At 37.5% G+C, this 25,571-nt stretch overlaps 1 protein-coding gene across 7 annotated transcripts in view; it reads right to left on the bottom strand.

The window, feature by feature from the left end:
• Nucleotides 1–25,571, bottom strand: part of ash1 (histone-lysine N-methyltransferase ash1) — a 154,208-nt gene that overhangs the window by 18,082 nt on the left and 110,555 nt on the right. For all 7 annotated transcript variants that reach the window (XM_083118392.1, XM_083118395.1, XM_083118396.1 and 4 more), the window contains 10 exons: nucleotides 20,907–23,878; nucleotides 18,116–18,283; nucleotides 17,038–17,270; nucleotides 11,790–12,016; nucleotides 10,926–11,112; nucleotides 8,848–9,008; nucleotides 6,743–7,042; nucleotides 4,934–5,183; nucleotides 3,585–3,920; nucleotides 518–778 (listed from right to left, as the gene is read on the bottom strand). In XM_083118392.1, the coding sequence (XP_082974518.1) occupies nucleotides 518–778; nucleotides 3,585–3,920; nucleotides 4,934–5,183; nucleotides 6,743–7,042; nucleotides 8,848–9,008; nucleotides 10,926–11,112; nucleotides 11,790–12,016; nucleotides 17,038–17,270; nucleotides 18,116–18,283; nucleotides 20,907–23,878 (5,095 nt within the window). The remainder of the gene's footprint in view (nucleotides 1–517; nucleotides 779–3,584; nucleotides 3,921–4,933; nucleotides 5,184–6,742; nucleotides 7,043–8,847; nucleotides 9,009–10,925; nucleotides 11,113–11,789; nucleotides 12,017–17,037; nucleotides 17,271–18,115; nucleotides 18,284–20,906; nucleotides 23,879–25,571) is intronic.

Below are 25,571 nucleotides of genomic sequence, written 5' to 3'. Positions count from 1 at the left end.
CAGAAGTCATCAAACCCTTTTTAGGAGAATAAGATTTCCACGGTGGCCACTCTAGAACCATGATAAAATTTCAAGCCCGGTTTTCAAGGCGAACTTTCCGAAAATTCAAGGGTACAATGGATTTGAATTAATAAAAGTTGCAAAGTTTCACGTCTACGGAGGATTGTATACATTTCTTGGGCCAGTTTGATCTTACTGTATTTGATTGATTTGTTGTTTCAAGTCCATTTTATGCACAGAAAGGCTAATCAGGACTGGACCTACATTTTAAAGTGGAATCTGAACCACTGTGCCATGTGCCTCAGTATTGAACCTGGGACCCTTGATTACAACGTGACAACGTTCTCACTACGCCATCAGAGAGGCCCAATCTCACTGTGTTGTGGTACACTGATTGGACCACAGTTTGGCATCTTATAACAGATCTAATTTTCTCAGCAAAATACAGAATGCAGAAGGTGACAGAAAGCTTAATGGCCTTCCAAGATGTCATTCTGTATACATATAAAAATATTACCTTGACGAATCTGAAGATCGCCCCTTAGTAAGGATATAAAGTGTGTTAATCCAGGTGTAGCATAATCAGGCTGAGGAGACATCTGAATTTCGAAGTTCACTGGTCGAGGATTGCACTGCTCACACAGGTAATGCTCAATTCCTTCATCAGCTCTCACACAATCGCAGTGTTGCCATACTAAGCAGCGCTCACATTGTATCATCATGCCCTCATCTTTGCACAACCCGCAGATGCATCTTATCACATCTTCTTCCTCACCACCTGTAAAAAAAATGCATATATCAATGTAAATATAAGATGAAGTACGGAACACAGTGGTGTTTTATAAATTCTACAACTGCCGTATCAGGATTTCCACTCATCTTGCCAAACTGAAATCCTGGACTTTCCAAATACGAGGGCAGATCGGAAAGTAATGCACAATATTTTTTTCTCCCCAGGTACTGCAGCTGGAATGCTGAAATTGCACGACGAGAGAGTTTGAAGTTTGCACCACAGAGAGGGTATTTCTTTTTCCTGTGCAGCTCTAGCGAGAGAAGCCTGAACTACGAAACAAACATGGCGCGCACGTTACTGTCGTCCACGTGTGAAGAGCAGCGAAGTGTGGTTCGATTTTTGTGGGCCAAAGAGCATACACCGAGTGAAATTCACAGGGACATGCATGGCGTGTATGGGAACGACTGTCTGGACCGTAGCAATGTCTCCAGGTGGTGTGTATTCTTTCAAGAGGGTCGTGTGAACCTTAGTGATTCGCCACGCTCCGGGCAGCCGGTAACAGCTTCAACTCCGCAGAATATCCGCGCCATTGAGGCAGCAATTGTGAACGACCGGCGTGTGCAACTGCGAACCTTAACCTTAGTGCATATGTTCAACATTTCCTATGGTGTGGTGTATGACATTGTTCATGACACGTTGAAATTCCGTAAAGTTAGTGCTCGCTGGGTGCCTAAGAACATGACAGACCACCACAAGGGCCAGCGAATGATGACAAGCACGGATCACTTAACGCATTACGCCGCAGAAGGGCATGACTTTCTGAAAGGAATCGTCACTGGTGATGAGTCATGGGCATACCACTACATGCCTGAAACCAAGCAGGCCTCTATGGAGTGGAAACATGCTGGTTCCCCAGTACGAAAGAAATTCAAAGTGACTCAATCTGCTAGGAAAGTGCTTCTGACAGTGTTCTGGGACATGTTTGGTATGTTATTGGTGGACTTTGCTGAACACGGGGCCACTGTGAATGCTGCAGCCTACATTAAAACTTTGGTTAAGTTGCGTAGTGCCCTTCCTGACAAACGCCGCAACATTCATGCTGATGGTGTCAAACTTCTTCATGACAATGCCCGTCCCCATGTTGCTGCTCCTGTTTGTGAGAAACTCACCGAATTTGGGTGGGAGGTGCTCCAGCATCCACCATACAATCTGGACCTGGCACTGTCGGAGTTTCATGTTTGGTCCCATGAAGAAATTCCTGGCTTTTCCAACACTTTGCGACAGATGCGGAAGTGAAATCAGCAGTCCGCAGATGGCTATACTCCAACCAAACGGACTTCTACGAACAGGGCATATTGAAACTGGTGTGTGTGTTGAGAAACTTGGTGACTATGTAGAAAAGTAGGTCAAAGATGTCAGTTCATTTGTGATTTGTTTGGTTTTTGTTACATACTAAACTTTTTGAGCAAAAAATTATTGTGCGTTACTTTCCGATCTGCCCTCGTACCTTTTCTGAGCAATACTTAACATATTGAGTTTTGGTTTTTAAGTGCAGTTTAGCACAGAAAGGCTATCTGGAGTGGACCTACATTTTAAAGTGGGGTCTGAACAATTATGTGGTTCCACTGGGTATCGAATCCGGGCCCCCTCGATTACAATGCAACATTATGACTACGCCATTGGGGAGGCCCTCTTAACATATTAAGTTGTAAGCTTTGTATGGAAATGAAACGAAAGGAGTTTATTCAATGATGTTCAAAATACATGAACAAAAAATATAACACAAAAATTTTTACACATCAAGAAGGTGTAGGTGAAGTTCCTTATTTCCACATTGTCGTTTATATCGTAAGATTCATTTTGAAGGACCACTATCTTCATTAACATAGGTTGTAGCATCTAAGATGGATATGGAAGCACATCACTGCTCTCAAACAAATACTGCACCTGCAGTGACGGTGACGTGCTATCATCTCCATCCTGGTTGGTACAACCTGTCTTTTGAAATTATATGGACAACAAAAACAGCAACATGGAAATATGGAACCTTGCCAACACAGATAACTGATCCAATATAAAATTCCAAATGGTTCGTTGACATTAATAATGTATGTTATCACATAATCCAAGCTTTTGCAATGCAGAAGAAACTGCATATTTAGACATTTACTTTAAAAACAGAATGGAATGTATATTATATGTACAGTGGAATCGAATTTATGTTTTTCAGAGGAACAAGCTGAGAAAACTTTATATTCAGGAAAATGTAAAATCGAGGAAAAATTTATAATATTTTGCTATGTTGGGATCATGAAGAGTGAATGTATAATGTGGGAAAATGTAAAATGCAGGAACATAAAATTGAGGTTCCACTGTATACATTTTAAAAAAAAAATAACAAAAGGCATAATATTGCAGTAAATAAGATATGTATAGATATATTGGATTGGCAGGCATGTAGCGGGGGGGGCTTGTAATTATTTTGTTGGTTTATAAAGCTGTCACTTTTTTATCTTTAGATGGTGGCTGCTGATAAGGGATGGGCCCTCCCACCAAAAAATATTGTGGCTACAGGCCCGATTAATATGTCCGATCCCTACTACACAGTACCTTCACCACATTTACAGGACCAAACCATGTATCAAGAAGTTTGCTGGAGAGAAATGTGAAATGTGTTACTTAAGTCTCCAATCCTGGCAAGCACCAAAAACAATGCAATTTCCCAGACTTTTCCCTGGTTTCCAGGTTAGTGGGAACACTAAAAAAATCTCATTTTCTTATTTCTTATTGAAACGCCTTCAGTGTTAAGTTATATCAAACTTAAAACTTACGTACAAATATATTTACTCACAAATATCATGAACAGGGATGAAGGATGATGGTAAGCTTTCCCCTATGACATCCTCCAGCTGAGAAACTGACTCAATTTTGGTGATATTGTAGATTTTCCGGAGACGAGCAGCCGCTATTCCAAGTTCTGATGTCCGCCCATAGAAGCGAATGTTATTTGTGAAAAGTCTCATGAAGTCCTGGTCGAATGTATCTGCTGTCTTATAATAGCCAGTGTTAATATTGCGTTCTAATGTGGAGAGGTCAATTGGGTCACTGATTCGCTGGTAATACTGTGGAAGTTTCCGTTTGGATGGAACAGAGACAAATGGTGCAGACAGAATGTGACCTTTTTCATCTGTAACAAAGTGCAAAATTTTAACATTTAACTTCAACCATGTGAGCATGGCACAAAAAAATCCTTAGTACAAACTAAAATAGAGCAGCTAACACATTTGCAGAATTCAAATATACTATTTTCCATCCATTGTAGGACTGAAGTCACTGTTTTCTCAGGTGCGCAAAAATGCTGTGCAAAACTTTTGCAGAATCTAAATATCCTGGAAATTATATAAAATGCATAATTTTCATTGCTTTTGAAACAACATTGTGGGGAGAAATAGATTTTGTGATTCAATAATTATCTCATGAGAAATTATGAAAGTTTAAAAGTAAAACTATAGTAGATTGATATGGTATAATTACAATAGAAAAAATTTACATATTATAATTCAGGTGTAGAAGCTGAGCTCTAACCTCCTCACATGTGTAACTAGTCTACGTAAAACCTCTTAGTAATCCCAAATTGCTAAAACTAGCAAAAGTATCACCTCAGCACTAACATTTAATTATTGCAAAAATGTACTTAATTAAATAGGGTGCTTGGTGCAATCAATACCTACATGAAACTTTAACACCCATATGAAACTCAAGAAAAATTTCAGGTTCCAAAAATTAAAAGCTAAAAATATCAATCAATATAATAAAAATTAATGGGTACTAACATTTTAACACAAAACATTTACATTGTACCTAAGCTTACAAACTTAGTGAATAAATTTATAGACATGAAAAATGGCACTAATGCAAGTCACGAAAAGTAGAACAAATGGTTGTTTGTACAGATATGTTTATAACAAGTGCAAAAGTGCATTTACATTAAATATGGTTCATTGGTTATATATTTTTGTGAAGTTTGCCTCATGTAAAAATAGAGATTTCTCAGAGGGTAGACAAATTTGTAAGCAGCACTCAATGTGGGTTACTATCTGCTGCAACATTTTCATGTTTGTGGAGCAAATTCCCATAGAATTCCAGTTGGCAATAGTTCTCCAAAATTTCAGGTTGGGAGAAACCATGTTACAGCCTTACCTTTGGCTCCAGCTACTGCATTATAAATATTCTTGAAAACACAGGCCAAACGAGCTGTTTTGGTGAGCTCGGGATTATCCTCTGCCTGCGCCAACCTTCGAGTTCTCACTGATCTTGGGGTGGACAGGGCATTCAACTGCGTGAGGAAGACATCAGCTGGTTTAATATTTGTGGGTGCAGGCTTGTTGTAGCCTGGTACTGGCTGTTCCTTGCGAGTAGCCTGCTTGAGCCGCTCTCTCAACTTTTTCACCTGCAAAGAAAATATATTACCACAATTTGCACAGATACGCACATCGGCCAATACTTTTCCAGAGTTCAGGAAATTGCAGAGTTCGCAAGAATGCCCCCTGGTACTTTTGCAGTCTATATATTCGGGAAATTATGCCGAGCCGAATCTGATGCCAATGTATCAGTGTTGAAAAGTGCTGGTTGGAATTTACTTACGAATACCTGCTGATACTTTTCTAGTATTTTATGCCTTTTGTGCGGTCCGCAAAAATGCCGTGCGATATTTTTGCAGATATTAGTTATCCTGGAAATTATCCAAAATTTGAAGTTTTCATTTATTTTGCACCAGCATTGTGGAGAAAAAACCTCGTTTTTATTTACATGGCAGGTAATACTTTGATGTAACTCTCGAATATTTTAAAGCAAGTTGATGCATATAATTGGAGTGCAATACTTACACAACCATAGTAATCAATAGTTTGAACAAATTTTAATAGTTAGATTTTTCAATCACTGATATAGGGTGGAATTAATAAGAGTCTAGGTTCAGCAGTATTTTCATTACTTTGGCAGCAGCATTGTGGGGAGAAATGGATTTTGTGATTGAATAATTATGTTATGTGAACTTATGAATAATTAAAAGCAAAACTGTACTAGATTCTTATGGCATAGTTTCAGTTAGCATCTATATTGCATAATTTGTAAATAATTTTAATATCTTTGAAATTGACATCACTATTGTGTCAGAGCGGTATCTGATCACTACCTGTATTTTCTCTCATGGAAATGAAAGACTGAATGATATGAAATTTATGTTGATACTGGAACACAATGGATAAAATTTATGTATACTCCTAACCTGATATTAAATTATAAATGTTCTAGTACTTGATAGTCATTGTTGTCCATTTGGTAAAGCAATGAATGCACTGCCACACAAAGACCAGGATTTGTTTCCCAGGATGGAAATGTTCCTGCACAGGTGGTTCTGGGGCTCACCCAGTCTCCTACTAATGAATACCTTGGGAGGGAGCGAAGGTGACTCTTGCATGATGATCACTATGTCTTGACATCAAGAATATGGGGAGACCTGTTTGCAAGTTTTATAGATCAACTCTGTTTGAGTTTTCAAATGTAGGCCTGAGAGAAGAGGTATATAATATCCAAAATATTTATCAAATAGTATTTAAGAACAATAGTTACTAGAATAAATAGAGCAACAACACAATTTCTACTCCCAAAAAACATTTCCAAATCAATATTCTTAATATAATTGATGATATTAAATTGTTTGCAAGTGGCAACATGACAGTAAAAACTATACGAATGTTAAAAAAATAATGCATTAAATAGTGTTAAAACATAGACATTATAGTCAATGTCAATAACAATACAGAAAAAAAAAACATCCATGGAATTTTTTTCACATGCACAAATGTTAAAGTAAATTCAAAGTTACTAATTGTTTAAACAAGTACTTCTACTTGTGTCAAATGTTGCTACATATTTTCAATGAAAGAAAAGAAGTGCAACAGAATGTGTAATCAAATGCGGTGTATGAACTGAATAATAAATAAATACCTTTTCGAGATTTCTGAGTAGGAAACAATGGCGAGATTGTGCAAAGCATCGCTGCTGATGGGACATTGGCTTCATCGGAGTGAAATTAATATGCCTATTTAAGCCCTGAATGTCCGGTTTCTTCTTCTGCTGAGGCTGTGGCTGTTGCTGTTTTACATTAGATTTCCTCGCATTCTTCCTTGGCCTTCCCACAAGCTTCTTCTCTTTGTCGGCTTTCTCTTCCTTGGATGACGAAGCATTGACCCTTTGAGATTTTCCTCCTATCACTCCTCTGCATCTGGAGCTGCCACACTTACATGGCTACAAATGTTCAAAGAAAATAAAGAAACCATGCATTAAGGGCTCCATTTTTATGAGTAGATAAAGCAGAAGTAAGAAAAATTATGCTTCTATAATTTCACTCTACACTTTACGTAAATGCCAAATATTTGGCAGTAACGTTTGTTTTATGCACAGACATTAATGGGAATTGGATCTCTAAAGTGGGGTTTCAATTAATGAATTGCGGTGGTGGTGGAGAGTGAGTGAGAGTGAGAGTGAGAGTGAGAGAGAGAGAGAGAGAGAGAGAGAGTGAGTGAGTGAGTGTGTGTGTACAGAATACTTACACTGGAATGAGATTCTCAGATGCCATTGTACAATGAAACCATCCATAATAAAAGCAACATACATAATAATAATACAAGCTACAAAAAAGTACCATATTCTAGTGAAGAGTCAGGTTGGTCCAGTCAGCAAGGTGTAAAACTGTCACGTGAGAGATCCAGGTTTGATCCTTAGGTGAGTGATTCCAGTTGAGAATTTTTTAAAGCTGCATAGAGTGACTCTGGAGTTCACCCAGCCTTTAAAAAATGGGTGTCCAGGGAAGGAGAGGGGGGGGGGATTTTTTAACTTTACTATATACTAAACTAGAGGTTCCCAAACTTTTTTGTTTCACGGCACACTAAGTGTTTCAAGATTTTTCTGCGGTGCCCACAATGTAGGACTATCTATAGAGGCATGCAAATTTAGTTTTTGATGAAAACACGAAATATGAAATAACATGCTCTAATGTTAATTTTTCATGTTTCTGAAAGGTCTGAGGTGCATTTTTCCACCCTGTTTTGTCACGAAATAATGCGAAATGAACTGCAAAATGCGAAATTGACTCTTAAACACGAAATTTACCATTTATATACCGACGCGACACTTTCAGAAGTCTGAAGTATCCTGTGAGTTATGCAAGTCACGGAAAATTGAATAATTCTGCTGTAAATATTTGAGAAGCAAAAATGGACCCCTTTACACAGGAATAAACTTAATACTCTGCTAACTACATAAATGTGCTATTAGAAGGGATAAGTTCATTTTGTGTATTAAGTGCAGTTTTTAAATCAAATTTAGGATTATATTCACAATTTTAAAACCAAAATGTCATTTTATAAAGCACTTTCGATGTGATTATTCACTGCTATAACACCGAAATTTTATTTTATTTACCACTTTTGAACCCGAAATCAACTCTGTTTTTGTACAGAAATTTTGCCTTTTTATTCACCAAAAATATGTGCCTCTACCTATCTAACACTAGCGATGCTCAGTGTGGCTAGGTTGCTTGCCTTAAGTTAAAAAATAAACACACACTTCACAAAACATTTTGTATGTAAATAGTACTAAATAAGTACATATTTGGAATAAGTGTCATTTCAGTGGAAATATTGGAACATTTTGCGGCACACCTGTAATCCATCCACGGTGCCCCAGGGTGGCACAATGCACACTTACAAAAGACAAAAGGATGGAAGTGATTTTCCCCGAGTGGCCACCATGGTCTCCAGACCTGGCATCAATGCATTTTTTCTCTGAGGTCATTCAAATGCACTTGTCTACACGCAGTTAAGATTCAGAACATTAAGCATCTGAAGGAACCCATTGTGCAATGTGCAGACATGATCATGCAAGACATTCTTCAAAAAGTTCTGGAGAACTGGGAACGTCGCATGCTCAAATGCATTGATGTTCAAGGTGTACACATTGAAGATATACTATACATCCCTATGTACCCTGACTTTTGACTCACCCTGTACAACTATGCACATCTGAGATTATCCAAGTAATTGCAAATTTACCTGTCCTTCTGCTGGATTAAACAGAGAGAAGTTGTAATCATACGCCAGCTCTTCCTGTGGCTCTATGTCTCTTAGAGCAAACAATGCCATTCGGAAGAGGCCGTTCACACTCCATTTCTGCATCTCGCAATTGGGCTCACAAGAATGGTTCACGAATCTCCCTGAAAGAGAATAACAGATTTCTATTGCAGTATAGTACAAACAAAATTTTCACTTAAGTACACTTTCTGAACAGATAGGTAGGTTTAAAGTAGGTTCTGAGCTACTATGCAATGTACCTCCAGCAAGGATAAAACTCTATATCCCTCGATTACACAGCTACATTGTTAGCCACTACTTTGTCAGGTGTTACAAAGATTATTGTAATTTTTGTATTGAAGACACAAGGGTTCAAAACTAGTACAACAGCAGCACATACTTTCTTGACGTGAATTTTGCAATGAGATTCTGCATGGTAAGTAAGTTGTGAAAATCAAAATACAGTAACATGTCATGCAAAGTAAACAATAATAAAGACTGTTATTACTATACATGGATAATAATATGATAGGTTTTGTGTGTGCATGGATATCACATGGAATAATAATGACTATTCTTGTACCACACTGGTTCTCTTGGGGACATCAGTAAAGAAACCTTTTTCCCCTTGAAAAGATCACAAATCTTCAACCATTCCTCCTCACATGCTCCAAGAGTGTGACGAAAGAAAATAGGTTGGGGCTGTTTCCTGCATTGCCACACATTTGTACCTCAGTGCCATAAACCACTGCAGAAAACTGTTCGAACATTCTGTGCAGAATCGAAGGAAATAAGCTAGTTTGACTCACAGGAATCGGCAACATCGGTGTCTTGAGTGATGGGCACCATGGGACTCAACATTTACGTAAGATTGGGTGGAAGATAAAAGGGTGTCTACCACAATAACAAATCAAAAATTGTTGACTTTTCATGACTCTTTCTTGACCTTTTCCCCTTTTTCTTAACATTTATTTAATCATCCCCTACTTATTCCCAGGATGGCTGAGACTGCCTTTATGGCAGTGACCCTCTGTTGCTGTGTTTACCTATGAAGGAACTTACGGTCAAACAACCAATTAGGCCTAGTGCTTGGGCAATAAAAACCCTCCTCCCTGAAGCAGCCAACAGGGAAACAGGATTTTGTGAAATAAACGTTATGCGATGTGATTGCACACCGCTTGGTACGACAGCCAGATTCTAGGTACAGTTTTAAATTAAGAAAATATATATTTTTATTCAATGAAAACCCCCTACCACAAGGCCGGTTAAGATGAATAGTCATATTACTTTTTTTTTTTTTTTCTGAAGCTTCACTCAAGAAATCCTAACCACAACTCAATACAATTTTAGATTTCCAAATATTACATTTTATCAAATACCAGTACAGGTATATAACAATTTAAATTCACTGTACTGTAGAAAAATAGCAAAAATTCTTGACCACAAGCATAATTTCCAGACTTTTTCTTGATATTCTTGACTGGTAGACACCCTGTATAAAGATGGAGTTTGTTTCTTAATTTTTCAGAAATGTAGTGCAACCCTTATTTTATGTTGCCGGATTTTATATCTTCCCACATTCTACATTCAATCTTTATGGTCCCAAAATAGCAAAATGTTATACATTTTTTTTCCGATTTTACATTTTCCCCACATTTGAAGTTTTTCCTGCTTGGTCCCTGAAAAACGTAAAATCAAGGTTCCACTGTATATATTTTCAAGGACACATTTAGAGCTTCAGTGCACAGTGAGAATCAACATTTGCATGTAATGATGTAAAATTTCTGTTATAGAACTATAAATTGTATTATGATATATGTCAGTATATATATTCCATTTAATGCAATAGAGACTGAAAAATAAGGAAATAATATTAATTAATAAGCAACTATGCATGTAATAATCAGCAAAAGAGGTTATCACCCCAAGCTTTTGAAATATCAAGAAGCCTCTGAACTCCTGCCTAAGAAGTCATCATTTTATCACATGCATATCATGCTTAGAGTAAGAACATCTGCATAAAAATTGAAGAAAAAGTAGTGCCCTATTCACAAGCTTACCTTCGCCACCCATCCTGTGACCATCTATCACAAGACCACCATCCAAGTTGAGACAGTAATGGTGTGTATCATTCACATATCTCGAAGCCATTCTGTTCTTGAATTCCTTCTCACTGATGACTTCACCAACATATTCCAAAATGAAATCACCATTTCTGATTGAATACTTGGTCTTGATTCCCCAGCCCTGTAAATAAAAGAAGTATACAATCATAAACTCAGAGTACATTTATTTTAATTGTGCGAAAATGTTGGTGTATGAGTGTGCAGTGAATAGCAAAAGTAACTACACACTTGTACAAAATTATTTTTCTTCAGATCTTGTATTTTGAGCTCTTGAGCTGGTAACTCTCAATCTGTCAAACTGGTTAGTCAAACCCCTCTTACCGCTGGAAATCGGCACAATTCATTTAAAATTAGAAAAAAAAAATTGCTTGATATTCAAAGTTTGATACTCAATAAAATAAATAAAGCTCAGTTAATTATTATTCTGGAACAACAATCAAAGGAAAGTATGACACCTCGAAAAATTTACTGAATAGAAAAAAGGTCACCCCTTAATCCACATATTAAAATGCTTCCAAGAGTTTTCAAAATGAGAAAAATTACATTTTCATGTAAGAGGTCACACAACATAAATTCCATGACTAAAGTCTCCCTCTAGCTTTTTGTTGAATGCAAAGAATAACTGCACATTTCTGTGGGTGAACAAATAAAGAGAAAATAGTTGTACTGGATCTTCTGGTGTGCATTGTGTAGAAAAACCTTTCCAAAGATAACTGACAATGATACTACGGTTGGCAAACACTCTATATTAGCTTAACCTCTACAAAGAGAAAACATTACGCTAACACGATTTCCTACCTTTTCTTTGGTCATGAATTTCACAAGACCTGGTGACCACTCATGCTTTTGTATTTTTTGGTTTGAACACATGTCTTTGCAGGGGCAAAGTTGCGGGGAGCATTCTGCATACACCATGCGATTTATACAGTCCTCACCACAGCCTTTGCAAACAGTCTCCTTTGGTAGAGGGCAATTGCAGGCCTGTGCCTCATACATCTGTGTGGGCTTCACGTCAAAATACACGTCTAAAATGAAAGAAGTCACTGTTAGATATTCAGTCTCGTATATGAACAGCAGAAAATGAAACGAACAAGATTCAATGTGTACTTTCTCATGCTTAGCTGCAAATACTAATATATAGAGATGGGATAGACTGTGCATTCTATTGGTATTGGCATAGCCGTATTGGTATAGGGATATTGATTTACAGATAAAATTGTTGGTAATTTTACCAATCTGATATATCCATAAATAGTTTGTAAATTAGGGCAATGTTTGCTATCTTGTTATTATTTTTCTGAATATATGCATGTAATTTCATTAAGTTCCTTACAATGATTTATGATACATTGTCAAGTACATTAATTTAAGTACCTAGATTTAAGATTTTAATGTATCCTAATCTTAAATTAATTCATGTTACTGGAATACTGGTAAGACATTAATATACACATGACATATGTTTATGTATCCATGTATATGTTTATTGTATTTCATTAATTTCGGTAACACAGTCACTATCCACATCGGGAACTTGTAGTAATCTGCTTTGCACGCTTCTAGTCTGCATGCACTGTTATGCAACAATTTTTAACAATTTAATCCATCTCTTTTACTTCAATCAGGGTGTCTACTATTTTGTGAAAACAAAATTCCCTGACTTTTCCAGACCAAGCACAAAAATTTTCCACACCAAGTTATTAGGGCAATTAATGGACCCCAAAGTTTTGGCACCCAGTGAAAGATGATATATGTAAGATAATGAGAGCACTTAGATAAAAATTCACACTCAAGTTTAAAACCGTAAACTGTAGAAGATCAGATTAATCTTTTCACCACAAAACATACTTTATCCTCTTGTACCTGTATATGTATGGGAATTTACCAATATACTAGCAAGCTTTCATTATCACATTATGTGAAATTATTGATGGCCTCTCTTCACCCCTTATAGCCATCCGATCCACCCACACATTATAAAATAATAGTTTTACCAATTTTTTGGAGTTAATTTATTTCCATAACAATTCAGTACACACAAGAAAAATAATATATATGTTTATAAACTGAATGTGATTTTGTATAATAGTTTTCTTCCTTTAAAATAAATGCACAATTTGAATACTTGAAATGTTTTTCTAACATATATGTAGAATTGGCATTCATGAACACGTGAAAGTTTCAAAAGACCACATTACTCGAAAAAACACAACTACACGATTTTCATCTTTAATGCTTTCATCTTTTCACAAATTTCTTCGATATCCTTTGCAGATCTCTCAAGGATTTTAGCTTTCTTTGTACTCGGTTCTTTCAGTTATGCCATACTTCTTTTCCTCTCTTCTAAATGAGTCTTCTCAGTTTCTGTTGTACAGTGAAATTGCTATGATATGATAGTACGTTTTTCTCATTAGTACTTTTTTTCTGGCAGTCCCTGCAAATTCCCATAAGGCTGCGTGCTATTATATTTCAGTTGTACGATTTTTCCAGTTATACGTTCAACGAGTTTAGTCCCAACAAGGAAAAAGACTTCAGTTATACGTTTTTAACTCTGCTTGCTGGAAAGAAGCATGGGACTAGAGGCAGGGGGAGTCGACAGCAGCCTTCAGGGGGAGGGTGGGGTTCCAGCTGGGTCTCATTAGCGCCAAGCATTGACATTTCTCCGCATGAAACAGTTGCATGCAAGAACGTTCCGCTCCTTCTATGTGCTTTCTCTGTGGACTCCGAGATGCAAATGTGATGGAGAAAATGTTTCATGCTTGGCGCGGAGTGATACATCAAGTTGCAGTGTGGTCCCAGCTGACGTCACTGTCAAGATAGGTTGCACCAAGGTATAGTTCTCGAGCTACGATTTTTTTGTACTAGTGGCAAGTTTGAAAAGTACACGCTTATAAAGGTGCCGGCTTCAACGGGAATATAGGCATGCAAGGCTCCGTCCGCTAAAGGTTTTAAGTCCACGTCCGCTAAAGGTTTTAAGTCCACTTTATGCACAGAAGGCTAATTGGGACTGGACCTACAGTTTAAAGTGCCTCCACTGGGTATCTAACCTGGAACCCCTTGATTACAAAACGATGACCTTACCACGACGCCATCGGGAAGGCAAAAACAAATGTATACGTAACCCCCCCCCCTCGAAAATTCTGGGCACGCCACTGACTCTAGTATTCAAAAGTATTAATCTTGTGTTATCTGCCAGATAACAGTTATGGTTTTGTTTAACAGAAGGCAAGAAAATAACAAAAAATTGCATCCTTCATGTTGGATGAGTCATTGGTCATTGCTGTCAGAAGCGATTTAGGAAAGGGACTGCTTTGGAAGAGCTAGACATAACACTGGTGCCAGAATAGAATGTTCTGCACGTTTTTAAGATAAAGCACTTGTTGAAGACAAAGAAAAGCTGGACTACCACCTTCATGTTTTTTTCTTAGTCAGCAGCTTGCTTATTCCTGAATCAAGTTACAGAAAGGGGGAAGGATTATTGTATTGTAAGGGACACACCAGCAATGTTTCGAATGCAGATAGCTGCATTAAAAAGAAGGCTGCTTCGTGAATACCCATGCACAGTGGTGTGCCCAAGGGGGGGGGGGGTTAGTGGGGATTATAGCCCCCTCCCCCTTGACCCAGTATTCCTAAAAAGAACGTTGTACCCAGGAAAAAAGATGGCAAAATTAGGGCTGACTACTAAAGAAAAAAAGGATACTTAAACACCTCCCTTTCAAAATTGTGAGAAGAGATTAGAGACTTTTTAAACTCGTTCCTGAACCAATATCAGAAAACCGAGATTGGCAAATTATTCTTACTTTTCTCCCAGCAAACAAGAAAGGAAAGTTTTCCAAGCAAGTCCTGCCCCCCGCTCCCCGCTCCCCCTCTCCTCCCCCCTTCTACTAGAAAGGATTATGTAGATAAAAAAAATGGGAATAGTGATTCTCAATTGTCCACATACGTTTTTTGGGGGGGAGGCACAACAAAGACACCCAGAGTAACACTTTTAGAACGTGTTAATATGCTAAAGAAAGCAGCATTTAATGACTATTGTTTTGGCAATAGTTCGCTTGTTCCCCGAGTTCAATGTCGCATTGTGAATGAATAGGCTGCTACAAAAGCAAGGAAGAGGGGGAGGGAGAGGTCGACTGGCATATGGGACAGGCTTCTTGCAAATTTTGGGTTTGGAAAACGTATAAAGCAGGGGAACGAGAGTTACAGTAAACATAAGACTGAGATAAACGTCCTAATGTTCAGCATAGTTTTTTTCAGGGAATTGGCTGAATGGATCAAGCGGGTAAACCTTGCATGTATCCCTTTCACCTCTCCCCACCCCCCACACTTTCAATGTCTATTTCTCGTGAATTTCTGAATTTAAAATAACGATTTAGAACAGATTAGTGTAATACAGCAAACTTTGGTGTATATGTAGTACTCCTTTTCTTCCTTTGTGTACTTAATTTTACTATTATAATTATATTTCAATAATACATTTTTCTCAGTTATACGTTTTTACCCTTCCATCCCCCATAAAACATATAACTGAGATTTCACTGTATCATGTTTCCTTTTCAGTGCTTCCTTCCACTTTCCATTTCTTGCTGCATGGACTAAAGATTTTGTTATAGGGACTATTTCAACCCCTACGTAACTTACAATTGCATCATGTATACATCGTTGGGCAAGTGAATCCTCATCAAGATTATCCACATCCACAAGGCATTGCTTATTTACAGAGAAACTGTGCTCAACAAAAGCATTTCCATGTGAAAGCATTAAAATCTTCTGGAGAAACAGTATAAAGGCACTGTTGTTACAGTCTTCAAGAACTGTCATCCCCATCTGATCCAGCCGATCAACAGCAATGTCAAAATTTTTCATTCTTGCAATCACACTGTCATTACTACATAAGTCAGTTTAGAACCGTTTTATATCATCTGCAGCAGGACCAGGAAAATGGTGCTCTTCAACTATGACTTGTAATGCCACATTTACTTGGTCTTCACCTACTTTTCCATCCAAAACGGATTCTAGAGAGAGAGACATGCTGCACCATATGTGAGCCTGTATTTCAATGGTGATCTCACACATATCTTATTACACAAACATTGTAATATTTTCGATAATCTTCATGAAAATGTAACACCTGAACGTCAGATAATTTCACAGATCTAAATGCTGCTCCGGTTGCAAATCCAATGCCAACTTCTTTTGCAGAACACACACATTCTGGATCAGTTAGATTTAGTTTCAAAAGATCTTCAGAACTTACAGTTTCAAGCAGAATGAATTCTTTATAAACCTGGACATAAGGGATTTCAGTAGCTTGAGGAAAGGCACCATTGAATCAGACTGAAACCTCACAAGAAAGGGTTCTATTTCAGCTGCAATAGCCTGACCGGTAACAGAAGATTGCTCATTTCTGACTTAATAATTTTAAAGCTTCACACCTTAGTTTTTCCTTGGTACCAGAAACTCTGTCAGCAAAGGTTTTCAGAAGTGATAAAAGGTACTGTGCTTTTTCCACCACACTTCCATTGTCTAACCACCGAATTGGACAAAACTTTTGTAATTCTTGTGAAATCTGCTCTCCCAAGCTGGAACATTTTTAAATAAATTGTACACTGCTCTTATGAATATGAATACCACCACGTTCCAACCAAACTCTGGAAAAATGCTTTGAAAGCACCATGAAGAACATGAAGTCCGCAGCTTCCTATTTCCAGCAATGTTGTACTTTCTGACTCATTAATACCCATGTTTTCCTTGAAAAAGGTAAGACATTTCCAGTTAACTACTGGTCCATCCATGGATATTTGCATTATGTTCTTCAAATTGATACCTTTTATACCTTCTTGAAATGCCAGGAGCAAGTCATTAACTTTGGTATGGCCCAGAAACGAAAATACATTTTTTCACAGAAAAAAAAATCCTTGACTTTTCCAGGTTTTCAAGACTGGTAGACACCCTACCCTGTTCAATGTATTTGAATTTAATGTCCTAAAATAGTTTTTGTATATTAACCTGTAGGCAGGCTGTAGCTGCAAGCTTTTTCTTTACTTACTTGTCCTAATCTTCTTATAATTCCAGGATGGCACAATATCACGACCAGGAAGTTGACTATGAGTGTGAAGCCACCACAAATCATATGGCAACTGGAAATCAACACGCCTTTGCCTCAGGTATTTCCCACAGTGATATGGTGGTGGAAGAAGACCATGCTGATGCTCTTCAGGTTTGTACACCAAGCGAGGTTTCCCAGGGCCAGCCCCAACTTCACCATTATGTCTTCTTGCCCTGTTAAAATGAGACAGTAGTCAGTAAAGATGAACAATGTTGGAACAATCACAGAGTGTAACTGATTCACGTCACTTACAATAACATGAAACACAATGGATATTTCTGCTATGTATTTTGTGCAAGAAAGTGAATGCACAAATTATACTGAAGCATTTTAGACACGTTTGTGGAGCATTCACAATGCAAATGCTTCAAAAGCATGTCACTCAGTGAAGTTTGAGGACAATAGAATGCATATAAGTAACATCAGAACGGCTTCTTAAATGGCTATTGTGCTAGTATTTCTACACACTGCAGCAATATATGTTCACATGCAAAGGAGATAGTGTTGAATGCATGCACACACTAAGGAGATAGTGTTGAATGCATGCACACACTAAAGTTAACACATTATAACAAATGAATGTTCCCCATCATTTTTACAAAATTCCCTGATTTACCTGGGATTTCAAGATAATTTAAAAATACATTTCCAGATAATTCTTTGGTGCTTTAAAATGCTAATAAAAAAGTTTTAAATATTTAACTGCACTTAAATCCAATAATATCAAGTATATTCAACACTGTTCAGAAATTAACAGAACAAAACACCTATAACAACATTATTTTATGTAGAATATTTCCCAAATGCTGGCAAGTACAAAAAACACTTGATTTTTCCTGACTTTCCGAATTTTTGTGATTCATTTAAAAATATCCCACTTTTATAGCTTGATGTCCCAGAATTTTCCAGTTAAGTGGGAGCTCTATAATAGACAAATCATGATTTTTAAAATGAACAAATTTTCACACAAAGCAAGCATTTGTTAGTTCTTTCCCCTAAGAAAAGTAGGATAACTTACTCATCCTCCTTGTAGTAATCTGAAAATAAGCCTGCAACAAGATACTTTTTCCTCCAGCGAGGCTGCTTTTTCCTCATTCCTGCCTTTGTGATGGTTGTTGAAGATGATTCATCTCCTGACTGGATATCGCTGCTTGGCAATGACTCACACTGATTATTCAAATCATCACTGGATGGAAAAAAAAAGTTTTAAGATTTCAATTGAAGTAAAATTCTCGCTTGACTACTGTAATATAGCTTTCCAAAATACCGTAATCTGGGGTGAATTCGGACAGGAGTGTATTTTCTCCGTTGTCGAGCCTGCAACACTACACCAGTTGCGTTGTGAGTTTCTGCGTTGTCGCTTGTGGCGTTGCTGAGTTATGTAGCTGATAACCTCCAGTTGTTGAATCTGTGCATGTGAGTCGTGTCAGAAGTTAAAAGAGAATTTACATTGTTGTCCTTAATAGCGGAAACTTTGGGCCAAAGCTGACACATAATGGGAGTTTGAAATTTTTGTTCCAGGAATGTGTCAATAATGGAGGTGTGAGGACAGTTCTGTGATAATGTAAGCTGTGTGCATTTGCAAGTGGACGTGTAGCAGTAGTCAAAGTGGAAGACATTGCTTCAGCGGGGTGAATTTGGACAATGATACGTGTGCAGGAAAAAAACGTTTTAGGATAGAATTATTGAAACTATGATGAGAAAGATTTGAAGAATGCTATAAGAGATGTGAAGGCAGGAAAATTACTCATCCTCCTTGCAGTAATCTGAAACCTCACCTCTGTGCACACAGACAGCAGTGATGAATCAAAAATGCCAGATCAACATGAGAGAGATCCCGTGTCAGAAACCTGCAATCATGTTCTAGAAGAGGGTGTGTTTGTAACAGTGTACAATACATACACAGAGAACAAAAAAGAGCAAACATGAAAATATGTCGGTGTTGTAACTGGTGTGGGTGCAAAAAATGTTGATGTGAAATTTCTATGTAATAATAGTAGAAGAGTCTGTGATTCTTACCATAGCAGATGAGGATTCCATTGAAAAAGATAAGATCATGGAGATTCTTCGATAGTCACACGAGAAGAGGAATATTCACATGTGGATATGATATTTTTTGACTTTTTTACTGGAAGCATGCTTTAAGGTGGAACATTTAATACAAACGGATGTGATTGTGGTTGTCTTGTTTAATATGCAGTTCATGTAATGGATATTTATATATATGCATGTATTTTGTCTCTATTTAGTCCATTGCATTTTTTAAAACTCATTTTTGTGTCCGAAATGACCCATAGAATAGTTCAAATTCAGACAAACTGTTTGTACAATTGTATGTCCGAAATCACCAAACAACGTGGAGTGACTTCGGACATCAGATATGGGTTAATAAAATTTGAAGTATGTTCTTTTCATGGAATGTTTTATCATGATTGTGTTTCTCATAAATATACCCCATAATGTAATGCATAACGATTGTCCATGCGCGAAGCTTGTTTGATATATAAATAAAAAAACTCACCAAAGCATCTGAATTCACCCCAGATTACAGTAAATCATATGTTGTGAATTTAGTTGGACTTACTTCTAATTTTAATTTGTAGTTTTCTTTAGCAAGAATCAGCAATGTAAGTATAAACTGTACTGTGACTATGTTTATGTTGCATATAGAAAATACAATGTCCTTTCTTTTACTACATCATGTACACTTATTATCCTAAGTGCAATGCATTTCCTAAGCACCTACATAATGAAGAGTCTTAGAAAAAGAGACACAGTGTACTGGGATACTGACAAAACCAAAATATGGGAATTAGAGATGGACTGATATTAATTATTCTTGGTATCGATAACTAATATTCTACCAATCAGATATAGAGTTACAGATGATCTATGAAAACTTTGAATGATGAATTCATTTCCATAATGAACGCATTAAGTAGGTGATGTGAATGGACTTCAGCATAGAAAACCAATTTCGTACTTTGACAATTACCTTACAAAAACCAGAGTTTGTGAATTCATGATAATAGTAACAGAATGGCAGAATTTTCACCCAGTTGCAGGTTGTCTACAGAAATATCCATTCAGTAAAATTACCAGAAACTTTAATTATAAACTGATACAACAATATTTCGATATTTACCAGTACAGGTAGAGTAAAAATTAATCCCTAATATAGCATTCCAAACTATGCTTTGTGGAGCACTTGGTGCTCTGTGAAACATCTCCAAGTGATTTCCCTAAAGAGACTGGAAAGAAATTAAATAAAATTTTGTATTTGTGTGGTGAAGTAAATTGATGTCAAGTGTCACATCAGACAGCTTTGGCCAGCTACCTTCTAGGAATCACATGAAACATCAGGAGAACATTGGAGATGATGAACTGTAAGTTTAGCATGTCCAAATGATTAAAAATACTATCACTACTGCTGTTATTTGGTGCTATGAGAGAGTATTGTCACTCTTATGTCAAAGACACAATGTGCTCAAATGTTTTTAAGAAAATGATACTTAATGCTCAAATTTAAAATAAATTTTTATGTGAAAAGTCAAAATTTAAGCCATCTAGAATCTGAACAATAATTCATGATTTTGATATTATGAAAAATACAGTTACGTAAAAGCAGCCAATATCGTATGCACGTACATGCCTCTAGCATAAGGGCAATATGAGTGTTCAGTGACCAATTTCTCTCCTGAAAAGTGCTCCCACTCAAAAAAAGTTTGGAAACTACTGATGCTGTTGTTGCTCTCTCTCTCTCACACACACACCCGCCCACACACACAGAGAAACAAACTTACACATACCTATCATCATCGTCCCTGTATTTCCTCATTCTCTTTAATACAGGTTGAAGTGGTTCTGAGAGGTCATCGTCTTCAATCTGTTCGTCCAAAGGTAGGGGCTCATTCTCATAATCTATTTCACGCTTTCTCTTTCCTGGCCTCATTCTCTCACTTGAAACACTTCTGTCTCGTTCTTCTAAATCTTTATCCTCAAATTCTATGGGTTCATTATCAACATTCATTTCACGCTTCTTCCTCACTAGTTTTAGCTTCTCACAGGAATGACTTCTACCCCTTTCCAAAGAAGTGTTCATGTCTGCATTATCCTTTTCGGTAACTTCTGTTGGCTCGTTATCATTTTCTAATTCACGTTTTCTTCTCGCTGGCTTATGCTTATCACTAGATTCACTTCTCCCCCTTTCCTTTTGTTTCTCCAGTGCTTCTAAGGTTTCGCTCTCCTTGTCCACTTCACGTTTTCTTCTAGGCCTTTGCTTCTCGCTAGAAGTACTGTGATCTTCCTGAGATGGTTTCTCTTCCACTTCAGCCTTCTCGCACACTTCTTGAGGTTCGCTTACTTTATCTCTCTCAAGCTTTCGTTTTCCAGGTCTTAATCTCTCGCTAGAAAGGCTCCGTCTATCTTCTTGCAACTTTGGATCCTTTGTGTCATCTTTTTCAGCAACTTCTAAGGATTCAGTCTTATCGTCAGGTTTTCGCCGCACAGGTCTTAGCTTCTCATTGGAACCACTTTTCTCAATAGCTTCAGCTTCGTTCTCTTTTCTCCCCATCTTCAGTCTTTCCCTTGATGCACTTTCCTGAGATTTTGAATCTGAATTACCTTTATCTACAACTTCCGATGGCATGGATTCCTTTCTCACTACACGCTTTCTCCTTCCTGCCCTTATACTCTTATTAGGTACATTTGTATCACTTTCTTGAGGTCTTTTCACGTCTGGTGTTTCTTTCTCAGCTACTTGTGGTGCTTCGTTCTCGTTATTCATCTCACGTTTTCTTCTACCAGGCCTGACCCTCTCACAAGAAACACTCCTGTCTCTTTCCTGTATCGTTTTGGTTTCCAATTTAGTTTTCTCTAGAATTACCAATGGTTCCATGTCTAATTCACCCTCCTTGCCTATTTCATGTTTCCGTCTCCCAGGTCTTATTCTTTCACTGGAAACACCTCTATCCTTATTCTGATGTTTCTTTTCACCTGTTTTTTCAACAGTTTCTGAGTGTTCGTTTGTGTCACGCTTTCTTCTTGTTGGTCTTAATCTTTCATTAGGTACACTTTGGTCTCTTTCTTGAGATGTTTTCTTCTCAGGAGATTCTAATGGCTCAGCCTCTTTTTCCACTTCCAGCTTTCTCCTTGCCGGTCTTAACTTTTCACTATAAGCGGTTGTATCTCCTTCTTGAGAATTCTTGTTTTCTGTTTTTCCTTTGTCAGTAACTTCTAGTGATTCACCAATATTCTCAAGCTCCTGCCTCCTCCTTGCTGATTTTAGCCGCTCACTGGAAACAGTTCTTTCCTTTTCTGGTGATTTCTTCTCCTCAATTTTCTCACTAGCTTGGACAATTATACTATCCTGTTGTACTGGTACTTCTCGCTTCTTTCTCCATGCTCGGAGTTTCTCACTGGTGTGACTGCGTTCACTCTCATGTTTCTTCTCCTCTACTTTAGCAGCTGACTCTGGGTCATTCTCGTTATCTTGTTTCCTCTTTGCAGGTCTTAACCTATCATGAATATCGTGAGATCCTTTGCTGTCTATTTCTTTACCTTTTTCAGTTTCTACAACTACATTTTGTACTTTTTCAAGGTTCCGAGGCACTGAGTTTTTGACACTTGTTTGGGTGTCTTGCTTAACCAACTCCTTTCCTGATTTATCACTACTTTGTTGTTTTGATGGTACTGAATCTATCACAGGCAATGGGAAAGGAGCACTGTCAACAAATGTTGCTACAACAATGTCTTTAGGGGTTGTCTGCGGTTTGGGCTTCTTTTTTCGCTTGATGGGAAACCCTGTACGATTTATGCTTTTTCTTCGTCGTACCCTCTTCTTCATTGCATTAATTGCTTTCTTTATAAGGATATCAGTGGGTGAAAGTTTTGTCACATGCACTCGAATGTCCCTGATAATTTTCCGTTTCTTTTTCTTTGCAGTATCCTCACTGTCTGAACCACTTGTCCGTTTCACTCTTAAATTGTGCATACTTGAGGGAATAGTGACATCACTGGACACAACAACAGATTCAAGTGTTTCCACCGATGCACTAGCTGCAGGCATGCTTTCAATGTTCTCTATGTTAACGTGTGGAGAGATCACATTGCTTGATGTCACACTTTGTGCACTGGTAGCTGGCGCTACATTTGATAATACTGGGCTCTGACTGGATGATACACTGTTCCGAACAGTTGAACGCTTTGGCTGAGCACTTGCATTAGTTTGTGGAGAAGCACTCTCCCTACCATTCTTACCAACACTAACACCGCTAGTTTTTGATACACTATTCACTGAACTATTGTTTTTGTTTGAACTGCTGGCACTGACTGTTTTATGCACGCTTTGCATTTCCAACCGATGCCTCTTCTTTGGAGTGGCAACAACGGACGATGTGCTCACCGTGGGCGAAGAAACGTTCACTGGTTCTAGAATAGGAATGTCACTGGTATTGTTCGAGTTAACCGAAGCATAACGACTGATACAAGCTTCAATAGCTTCGTCAATAGAGTTCCTCTGGGACTCGCTCACTACTTTTGTTTTAATATCTTGGCTCTTCACAACTGGCGCAGCCTTCTCCCCAACTTTCAGAAAACTTGCAACTTTCTCTGAAGACTTCTCACAGCTTGGCACTTTGCCTGAAACAGCAGTCTTATTACTCTCCCCGGAAGATTCCGCCAGCGGCACTTCCACTACTGATGACTGGCTTGTAGATGTCATGTGATAATGCCTCTTTTTCAAAGGTAACCTCTGCTCATTAGCCTCTGGTCTTTCTTTGCCCTGTAAATGAACAAATTGATAAGTAAAATATTTGAAAAATTATTTGGGTTGAGCCAATACTACTTTGACCTGACAATGATATACTAATGTCGATACCCTTATCGATGATGAAAAGTAGTTCAAAGTATTTATAAATTTTAAAATAAAATTGGAACTAAGCCACACCAATCGACTAGTTTTTGCTAGTTTGCTTTGAAATATTCATAATTTTATGTATGATAATTATTTAATGATAAAATCCTTCCTTTCCACAATGATGTTGCCAAAACAATGAAAATTAAGCTTTTCGCATAATGTCCATGATATTTAGACTCAGCAAAAGCATTGACCGGTATCGGTATTGGCCCAGGCCTAGCCATTATCATAAACCTAGAATTTTTAACTCCAAAAATTAGCTGTAAAATTAATACATTAGATTAGTATCAAGAACACTCAGTGATGCAACAGCCTTATATTGGGCATACACTTCCCCTGCATTTACCACATCTAATACAGGGTGTCTACCAAAATAACAAATACAAAGTTCTTGACTTCTTCATGACTTTTTCTTGACCTTCCCCCACCTTTTTTAACATTTATTTAATCACCCCCTACTTAGGTATATAGTTGGAAATTAAGAACTTCATGCATACAAGAATGTAATTCTTAAAAAACAAAGTGAGCAATTGTTAACCACAACTCACTACAATTTTAGATTTCCAAATATTCAATTTTATCACATCCCAGTACCGGTATGTTATGTAACAATGTAAATTCACTATACTGTAAAAAAAATAACAAAAATTCTTGACCACAAGCATAAATTCCTGACCTATCTGTTAATATCTTGACTGGTAGACCCCCTGTAATATTACCAAATTTATGAACATTTTTAAAAATACCCTTAAACAGACAATTTTATACACAAACTGTAAAACAAGTACCGACAGCTAAATTAGGCATTTTTAGTTATTACAAAACACTGCCCAAACTTCAAATATTATATGAAAATTGAAGATACTTTATAATTTCTTGTTTGCTTCCACGGGAATAAAATACAGATTTGTCCTAAAATCTGAGTCAACTTGACCGGGAGATGTAACAGAAGACGACAAAGGCCATAAAAGAAGAAGCACATTCAAACAGAATTTCCTGTTCATTCATACCGTGGTGTAGCTTAAAATATTGACAATTATGCTGCAACTGTAATCATTATCTTGTACTCCCCACATTATAAATACACGCTAGATAAAAATTGAAAAGCTGAACTAATGCTCTTTACCATTCCTGCCAATACCTGAACATAGTAGCAATTCTATTATTCTACGCATATTACTTTGCAACTATATCATAGCAATCCTCCAGGGTTTCCTTAAAAATATGTACAATGGAACCCCCACACCTTTTTTTAAAAAAATCTGCATTATGCATTCAACTTTCACGGTGTCACAAAATATTATTTATTAAATAATAAATTAATGCTAACATATATTATGCAGAGTGATCCAGCTGTGCTTGCTACAATGCACGAGATTTGGGTTGAATTTCTCATACAATTCCACTGCATTAAGTGGATCTGTGGTTCACCCAGCATGTAGGCAAAGCAGCCTGAGTATGGTGCTGGTCCCATCACTTGTAGTAAGTCTGAGAATGTGTGGGGCCCTAACCCCGCCTCCCCACTCATGTGCCTTTATTGCAAGGTGCAAGGCAAAGG

This window comes from Lepisma saccharinum, chromosome 3 (genome assembly GCF_977018435.1).
Source record: "Lepisma saccharinum chromosome 3, izLepSacc3.1, whole genome shotgun sequence".
Classification (NCBI taxonomy): Eukaryota; Metazoa; Arthropoda; class Insecta; order Zygentoma; family Lepismatidae; genus Lepisma; species Lepisma saccharinum.
Note: the sequence above shows the minus strand (reverse complement) of the source record. Positions and strands in the feature narration are given on the sequence as shown.